Genomic DNA, 9,763 nt, shown 5'->3' on the forward strand with positions numbered 1-9,763 from the left:
TTCGAAACTGGCCGGACATTCCAGATGAGGGACAACTTTTTTTTTTGGAGCAGTCTATTACGGAGCGTGCCAAATGTTGAATGTGATGTGGCCCACTAGTGACATGGTGGAGCCCGAGCCGAACCCCGTATCTGGCAGGTACAAGGCACATCACAAACCAATGGGCCCTCCACAATCGACGAATGGTGTGCAAAGAATCCACCCGAAAAAAGCGGGCGCCTCGCAATAGACTGAATTCAGCCTGAGCGACGAGTCTCTGACTCCCTGCACTTATCCAATAATCCAATAAGACACCAAGTCTTATCAATTCCAAGAAACGTAAAAAAAAACATACATTGTTAATATTGTTAGTTCCGATGAAACATATTTCTCTTCATTGCTACGAGCTTGAATATACTTACGTTGTTTTACGTCTCACCAATAGATATATGTGATCGGATGCTTTGTTATTGAATGATAATTGTTATTTTAATGGGATTTCTCAAAAGAAATAGTTCTACCTGGTTAGTTAAATTACACGTTACAATTGAAACTCTACGAAAGAAATTCAAGTTTGTAATCGCACATTACTTGCAGTAGTTTTCGTTCGATTCAATATTTAATAAATGGACTTAGTAAGGAACTAGAACAAGTCTGTAATGAAATGATAGAAAACCCAATTTGAATCTAAACTATGTTATTCAGCACCGTTTTTAATAGGAATTGATTAATTGTATCTTCTATTATATAAATATAATATTCGAACAGAGGCTTATGTAATTGTTTATACATAAGTAATCAAATTTGACTCAGAGGACTGGTAGCTATATCTGTGGAAAATTGCGAAATTATTGTATGAATGTATAAGCGTAAAAAGAAGACATTCATACAATCGCATTCCTCTGCCGCCCTATGGTAATATTGAATTTAACTTATAATCGGAGGATATTTACAAATTTAGCTGTAACTTAAAGTTCAGTTTAAATGTCGATAAGTTTTCAAGTTCAAATTGATTGATATCATGAAAATCCATTCTACAAATTTCAAGATACTGAAATATTTTACTTATCATTTGATGGATGAAATCCAAATCGCATTATTTGAATTCAAAGCTAGTGAAGAAGTGTATGAATGGGATGGAAGACTGAGCATGGTCATTGGTATAAGTGGGTTAATATATTCAATGAAACAGTTAAAGTCAATTCAAGCGCAAAACCTCAAATTGTGAATTCTGTTCATATGTTTGCGTCATTCCAATAGATTGATAGCAACTTGTTCTGATCGATTATGCCGGAAGTGATCTTTGCGTTAAAAGGCAACAAAAGTTTATATGTACATTTTTTTCGATTATCATATTATACACTCAATATAAAGTCATGATAGAGCCCTCACTGTGCTACTTTTGCGTGATATACGCATTCGCTTTTACAATCAAAAAGTAAGAAAGTTCATTCTCGCTCTACGCTACGCGTAGAGTCTGTTAGAACCCAAAAAAGGTTATTGCATAACAAACTATAATTGATCCGTTACATGAAATGTACTACATTACAATGTATGGATGGATAAGATACATAGTACAATAAAGTTCAGGTCACCAAAAATCAAAAAATCAACTAAACTTCTGTATCAAATTCAATTCTACCACAATAGCCAATACACTACATCATAATGTATGGAAATGAAAATCAAACAGGCCTATCATCAATTTAAAGAATGTATTTTACACAGAACGATCAATAAAAAATCTATTATTCAAAATGTACATTGTTATAATTTGGTCCATCTACGCAGAATTCTTAAAACACAAATTCTCTGGTCAATTAAAAATCATTCAACTTGTTGTAATTGAAGCATTCATCAATGAGACGATAACCAATTAAACTCAAAGTGAAGTTCGTTTGGTCGAGATTTTCAAAATAGCTAAGAAATCCTTAGTGAGAATTATGGAAAATTGCGCATTGGATATTTGCTTTGAGTCATTCCAAATTCACAGCTGACATACTTTACGTTCCATTTGGAATTTTGAATATGCAAAATTTGCTTTTCAATGAAATACAATAGGATGAACAGTGTTTTGAATCGATAGAATTTGGTCAATAATAACGAGGTCAACACGTGAAATCATAATTCGACTAAAAATAGTAACACATAAACAAAGAGAACTGGAGAAATTTGATGACCATGGGAATTTGAAAAAAAAACGTAATATTACATTTTTGTGTAAAGCAAATCAATTTCAAAAAAGCCATAGTAATATTTGAATGCTGCTTGCTCTATCGTTAGCACAGCCTAAAATTGGATTATCAACATTGTTGATTCAACAAGTTTAGCTGGATGCGGCGTTGTAATTGCGATGTAAAAGTTCGCTTCAGAGTCAAACATATGCATATATTGTATGGATTTATAATTTGCATATGAAATTTCTTTAGAATGATACAAACGTGAGATAGCAAATCAGATTTGTATACAATTCAAATTAATTTACAACGAAACTCAGTAGTAATATTTAATTGGTTTTTAATTACTATTCACATTTTCTATAAATCATCTTGTGTTCATGGTGCAATTAGTGCGATAGTTGCAAATAAATCAAAATTAATGCAAGCACAAACTAAATTCGATTCCATTGAATCATCAGAATCAGTTGAAATGGAGTTAACCTTCGGAAATAAGCGGTAATTTATTCAATCATTGTGTTAATTGATCGAACATTTATTCTAAATTTTCAATTGAGAAAACGGGCACATTTATTAACATCAACTGAGAGTATAAAAGATATGGCATAATTTTTGAATAGTTATTGCTGCATATGAGACTTTTTGATTTTAGATGTATTCCAATCGAGCCATATCAATAACAACATCCCGTAAACGTTTATTGAATCGCCTAGTTGATGAATCGGTCATGAAAATATTTGTATCCAAATCCACTTGCCCGGTCTTAATACCATCGGCAATTCCGTCCAAATCTACTTCTTTTCCACTATCTTTGGTGAGCAACGGTAGCAATATTGCTGCCAAAACCAATCCGAATTTTCCAAATTTACGGAAGTGTTCCTGCATCAATTTTTCCGGGAAGAGTTTCTCCGGGTCTGAGCCGAGTCTGTTTCAACGAAAAACAATTCAATTATTTGAAGACGCTTTTTTTTTAAATATAAACGAAAAGTTATCAAGAATGTGGCCATACTTTCGAATGTGTGTCGATAGACTCTCGTGATAAACTTTCAGGAAATCATCGTAATGAGCGTCACGCAGCTCTTTTGTAGTGCAACAGAACACAAAGTAAACAATGTCAATGATTGGTGATGACTGGCGTGATACTTGCCAATCCAAGAGGCTAACTTCGATTGGTTTACCATTTTGGTCGTATCTGAACATCGTATTGTTCTGAAATCCAAAAAGATTAAGCGAAATTCTAAATCATAATGGTTGGATTTTAAGTCCCAAAATCTTACCTGCCACGCGTCTCCATGAGCTATGACCGAAGCAGACCCAGTTGCTTCTAAATCAAGGCAATCAGCTGCCACATCTATAGCGCTTGTTTCAAACAATTTCTTCACTTTGGCTATTATGGGGCCATGTTCCTCTTCGGACAACACACTGGAAGCACTTTCTGCTTGTTTTGCAAAGTATCCTCGCATAAGGTCTTCATTTCTACGAATAAAATGCTCGCTAAGATTTGAAGTGAGTTCTTTGAATTTGGCCGGCTGTTGATCTTTCAAGGCAAACGAAAGTGCGTGTAACTTGCCCAACGCTTTCATGACCAAACGAACATGATCAGCAGTAATATCCTCAGTGAATCGATCGACGATACTGAAACCTCGAACACTCAAATCCTCGAGCAATATACACTCATCAAGCTCTTTATCAACGGTTCGATAGCATTTGGGGTATTCAATGAAACCATTATCATCAAGAATTACACCCCTTGACTCTTCAAATTGGCGGAAAAACGGCAACACCTGCACGAAATATAGTGGAATTGAGAAATTTGATTCAAACAGAATTATCGTTTGAAGATACAAAAATTGCGAGCATTTAAAACGAGTCCACGCCAATCAGACTTACCTCATTGTACATATAAATTTCCCGCAAAAAGCATGGCCTTGATATGAATTGTTCACGTCTTGCCAAATTTTGTGGTGAAACTTTGAGAATTAGTTTTGAACCTTGGTTGGTGGTTCCATTTTCGGTTTTATCATCTTTACCAAATGTCACACGATAAACAATGCCAATGAAATTATTTTCTCCTGATTGTGATGCTGAGCTACACTTGATTGTGTACTGTTTCGAATTCAACTGATGCTCAACGAATTCTTTGACCGTTGTATGGATCAATTCGCTTGGAATCTCAGACAAACCGGACTCGACCATTTTCGAAGTGTAAATATTGTACAGTAGTATAGAACAAGATGTAAATATTCCAACGGAGAATTTAGAAAAAGCACAATTTGCGTGGAACGCTCGTATTTATTTCGAATTCGAGTTTTATTTTTAGCAACACAAACCGTTTATAAATCTAATGCGCTCCTAAATATGCACGATGACCATGCTAATTGTTATAATTTTATGAGTCGGAACACTTTTTTGCAACAGTAAATTATGGGTCCTTCATCGACCGTAATTCAGTTTTGGGCGAATTCAAACGCAAAAAATTCACTAAATTTACTCAAGTAAATACAGAAGCGTGTCCACTGTCCAGTTTAGATTCCGATGATAAACATTTCTGAATTCCAAAGTCAAAACTAGATTAAACAAAATAGCAATCGATTTTTTCACACAAGAGCTATGAGATATACTTCACGTGTGATCGTTTTAAAAGCAACCGAAATATTGAACAACTCAGATGGAATGAAATCAGTTTTACTATATTTGTCAGTGCTCAGTGCTCACTCCAAAACGGCACTAATTAAATTTTTTTTCGTTCGTCAACAGATTCAGTGAACTTCGGCACTGCCGAATCGATATAGTGCAGAGATATAGAAGCTATGTACAAAGCGACTTTTGGAATGCGTCGTTTGTATGAGTCAAGATAAAACCGTTTGCAGTACACATCTTATCTTTGCAATCAACTTAAATCCATATGACATTTACAATTAAAATGATTTACATTACAGGATTATTTGAACCGAACTGGACTTTAGATCTATTCGTGAGACGTAAAAGAATGTATGTTTTTTTGTCGATTTATATTTTTGAAAAGGAAAGTATGTTTTCTGTAAAAGGAAGTATGTTGGCATCCCGTCTAGCCTCCGCGGTTTTTCACGGTTTCCGCGGAACTTTTAAGAGATAACAACTTGGTGTCTTGAACAAAGTTGTAGTACTCGAGGTCTTCTATAACATTGCCGAAAACATCTTTCTCTTATCTCTTATCAATTGCGCACAAATCGCGCACATAAAAAAGCAAATTTTATATAGAACTTTTTTTTTCTTATCATTTTTCGCGCTTTTCGCGGAACTGATAAGAGATAAAAGATAGATGTTTTCAGCAATGTTATAGAAGAGCTCAGGTGCTACAACTTTGCCGAAGACACCAAGTTGTTATCTCTAATCAGTTCCGCGGAAACCGTGAAAAACCGTGAGGAACCGCTAAAAACGAACATACATTCTTTTAACCATTTTTAGTTGCCATCAAACATACTTCTCTTTATTGCTACGAAGTTGGACCAACTTGCGTTCTTTTACATCTCACTAATAGAGATGTAGTTATAAAAAAAAATCACTTATCAAACACAACGATAATCACAAACCGAACGATGCACAGAACGAAATAAAACTGAAACGAACTATGTACTTTTCTAAAGTGTGTGTAGCGGCTATGGGAGAGTAGCTAGCTCAGCTGATCGCATACATAAAATTGTGTTTGTGACAGTGTGTATGTGTTTTGCTTGTCGTTGCCACTAAATTCATCAGTCATAGCGTCAGTTAATAATAGCGTCCCAAATGAAAAGAAATTTCAATAAATTCCAATCTGTTCAGCCAATTGAAAAAAAAACAATGTGCACAACACATGATGAAATATTTGATGGCATGTTCGCGCTATAAGCCATGCTCATTGTTTATAGGAAGCCACAAATAAAGTGGGTCGTCAACATGTTTCGACTATAATTATATATTTTACTTATTTTGTTTTGTCGAGACAGAGCAATATAATGCGTTACATCATTTTACGTTCAAACATGTCATTTCATCGTGTGATATTCTAAGCGTCACTGTTTTTACCCGAAAGAAAGTTACAAAACTAGTCGGTGCTAAATATATTGCTTTCTCTTTCCAAGCAGTCAGCGATAAAGCACAAAAACCTGCGTATTTATAGATGTTTTTTGTCGCTTCGTAACGTATACAAAAACGTGACGATTCATTCGCTTGAATTTAGTTATCAATTTGAATTTAAAACATTCTACCACATCGAATGTCAATGAAATACAATGAATTTATGAGTGTAGACTGATGGAACAAGGAACGGCCGATAATGTTCACTCACATTGAAAAAGTGTCAGATTGAAGAGTGTGATCAAATTAATTCCATGATCAAAACAATCACCGCCGTCCGAAACAAATTCCGAATAATTTTATCAAAAGTCACTCATTTGTTGTTTTGCTGTGTCTAATGTTCGTTTATCTGTTCATTGTTTTCATCATATGTTCGAAGTGAGTACGTGAAGAATGTTAATCTAATTCAAAAGTAGTATAAACTGGTGACGTACTCAAAACTAGCAAATAAACTAGGTTTTATAACCATCGATTTGTTTGTTTCGTTTTTTTTTCAACGTCAAGTTGTTTTATGTCTTAAAAAAGTTTGCTCGACGCTCACATTGATTATCGCATGAAATTGCGCATACTTTACCCATTAAGCAGAAAACCCAACTGAGAATTCCATTGAATTTGGAAGTTTACATCAATATCGGGGCCAAATTCTTCAAAACAACGAAATTTTCTATTTTTGATGTGTTTTTATTTGGTTTTTCATATACATTGTTCCAGTAGATCAAATTGCTTTAGATATATCCCAATCGCACCATATCACTAACAACGCCCCTCAATCGTGTGTTGAATTTGTTGCGGGATTTTTCTGAAATAAACATACTTACGTCCATTTCTTCGCCATTTTTAGCGTTTACTGCAATCTCATCGATGTCAATGCTATGGCCATCCTCGGAAGTCATCATTGGAAGAAGTCAGGTGGACAGGATTAGGCCAAATCTTGCAAATTTTCGAAAATGTTCCAACATCAATGCGAATGGAAAGAGTTTTTCCGGATCTAAGCCCAATCTGAAATCGATCCAATTGATTTATTGAGTGTCTTATCAACTGCATACCAGTGTCGCGTTAACCCTAGAGACGATTGAGGCAATTGCCTCAGGGCACCACGCATTTGGGGGCACCACAAAGTGAGAAAATGAAAAAAATTGTTAATGTTTTGGTGCCCCAAGAAAAATAATCATACTCTGAAAAGCTGTTTATGGTGCCCCATAAAGTTCTGTTTTTGAAAAAAAATCTCGCTCGCTACCACTCGCAGTAAAAATAAATAAATACAGGAATTTTGCGCACAGCAATAATACCTACTAGGGTGGATCGATTTTTAAAATCGTACAAATTCAAAAATGGACACTGCGCGATCGATTTGGCATCTCGAAAGAAGAAAATTTTGTTCTGGGACATATGCCGAAAAGTTGATTCCCACAGTGCCCACTCAATTTTTATCTGGAGCATTTTTTGATGATTTCGTAGGTCAAAATTCGACCAAGTATCCATTTTTTGGCTACTTTTCCGCAAAAACTCACCTCTGGACCCTCGAAAAACCTCAAATGCGTGGCCAAAATTGACTTTATTTTTCTAATTTTTGACGAAGAATTCAAATCTGATCAATAGATGCACATAAAATAGTGATTTGGTGGCTCTACAGGCTCGAATATACTCGGAAATGGCCAAAAAGTCGCCATTTTACGCTACATATAGCTGAACTGGTCCAGTTTTATTCAAATTTGAAACATCTGAAGAGCTATTTCTACTTGATTTTTGACGTAGAATTGATTTCCGGTTTCATTTGTATAGATTTATGTGATTTTTGTGTCGTAAACTGCGTCTATTTTAAGCAAAATGAGGAAAATACGCCCATGAGCTTCGGTTTAACAGTGATATTACCTCACTGGGCAAACAATTTCTGCCTTTGCTGCCTTTCAACTTCTAGTGTGATCCCTCACAAACATTTTGAGTGCCCATATGACCAGATCAAGTGATGTGTTCATATAATTCTAGGCTCATATTCGGTTGGTTCAATTTCAAATCTTGGAAAATCGACTTTTGTTCAAAAAATTTCCAAGTATCCACATTTCATGGTTGGTGTCTTGGTAGAAAGTTATTTTTTCTCAAAAATATGGGCAGTCTTCTCAGACAAAAACTCCAAAAAGTGATTTTTTGAGGTACTTGTCGAACAAAAGTGACGATTTTTAGTAGGTCGAGACATACTCAAAATCAAAGAGTATATACTCTGAGTATATACTCTCATACTCAAAGAGTATCTATGAGTATGAGAGTATGTCGAGACATACTCATTTTCGAAATGAGTGAGTATGAGAGTATATACTCGCGAATTCGCCCACCTGTAAATATATCATATGAAACCGTAATTTTCTCTCATACAACTCAATTGAAAACGGAAAAACAATTTTTTTAAAATACGGGTTTAATCTTCTGAAAGAAAGCAATTTTTTTGTCTTGTGTGCCAGCGGAATATTTGCACAATTTTAATTGGCAGAATCGAAACATTTTTATTTATTTAAAATTCAAATAATAATTATTATTTCACCACACAACAAATGACTACTGTGTTTAACACTGCATTGAATACACTCACAAATGTAGTTCCCGTCAAAATGAGTGGCGTTGTTGGTTTGACGTTTAATGATCGAGACTATCGCGGTGGTATTTTGCAATACAAATACGTTCTATTGTTGCTGTCATTGATAGTTGGCAGTATATTTATATAGAAGTTTCATAGTTCAGCGTTCAGCGTCAAGATGTCGCTTAAATATAGCATAAACATGTGCTCCATATAAAAACATAGGGAAATTTTATCATTGAGAACTATTCCCTTGAGTCGCTTTTCAAATGTGTAAAGAGAACATTCAGTAGGCAATTGGTTGGCATGTTCGTAATAGAGCTCAGTGCAATTACGGTAAATGCTTTTGAGTCCAAGATTGGTACGTGCTCTCTCGAAACGCGGCCTTGTGTTAGTACTCGTCGGATATCTATGGTTGCTTGTGCTGTTGACATGGTATTTAGTTTCCATTATTCCCTTTCGAATTTCGTAAATCATTGATATATTATTGTTATTTTTATTTGTGGTTCTTTTTATTTTCTACAATAATGTCGAAGAGACCTAATCGTTATCTATTTTCAGTAGCGAGAAAAATGCAAAAACGTCTTTTCCGCTCAATGCTGAGTAGCAAAAGTGACACATTGCTCGCAGCTTTATTTGTCTGTTTTCTGCTCAAAGTTTTTTCCGTCTCACTTATGGATGAAGAGCTCATAAGTTGTTCATTCGTTCTATGGGTGCCAATTGTATGATTGCAATGTCGAAATCATAGTTTTGGCATTTTTTTTACACTTTTTTCTCGTTTTTTGCCTGTGTGTCGGCTATCTACATGGGAAGTTTGTATAAAAACCTCGTTGTAATATAAATCGCAATATTTCCAGATAATCATATAACTGCGCATGGGCGAATGAAAAATAAAATGCATTTTTCTCAAATTTTCAAATTTATTCGGTTCTTTTGTTGAACA

General features: G+C 35.0%; 1 protein-coding gene across 1 annotated transcript; it reads right to left on the minus strand.

The window, feature by feature from the left end:
• Positions 1-1,683: 1,683 nt before the first annotated feature.
• On the minus strand, positions 1,684-5,121 carry LOC129566598 (uncharacterized). Its single transcript, XM_055442686.1, has 4 exons — positions 4,047-5,121; positions 3,434-3,940; positions 3,166-3,365; positions 1,684-3,081 (listed from the first exon to the last, which is right to left on the minus strand). Exons 1-4 carry the CDS (start codon positions 4,350-4,352, stop codon positions 2,805-2,807), a joined length of 1,290 nt encoding a protein of 429 aa, XP_055298661.1. The 5' UTR covers positions 4,353-5,121; the 3' UTR covers positions 1,684-2,804.
• Between the last annotated feature and the right edge of the window lie 4,642 nt (positions 5,122-9,763).

Source organism: Sitodiplosis mosellana, unplaced genomic scaffold (assembly GCF_009176505.1).
Source record: "Sitodiplosis mosellana isolate CC-2019 unplaced genomic scaffold, AAFC_SMos_1.0 Smas_scaffold_3, whole genome shotgun sequence".
Taxonomy (NCBI): Eukaryota; Metazoa; Arthropoda; class Insecta; order Diptera; family Cecidomyiidae; genus Sitodiplosis; species Sitodiplosis mosellana.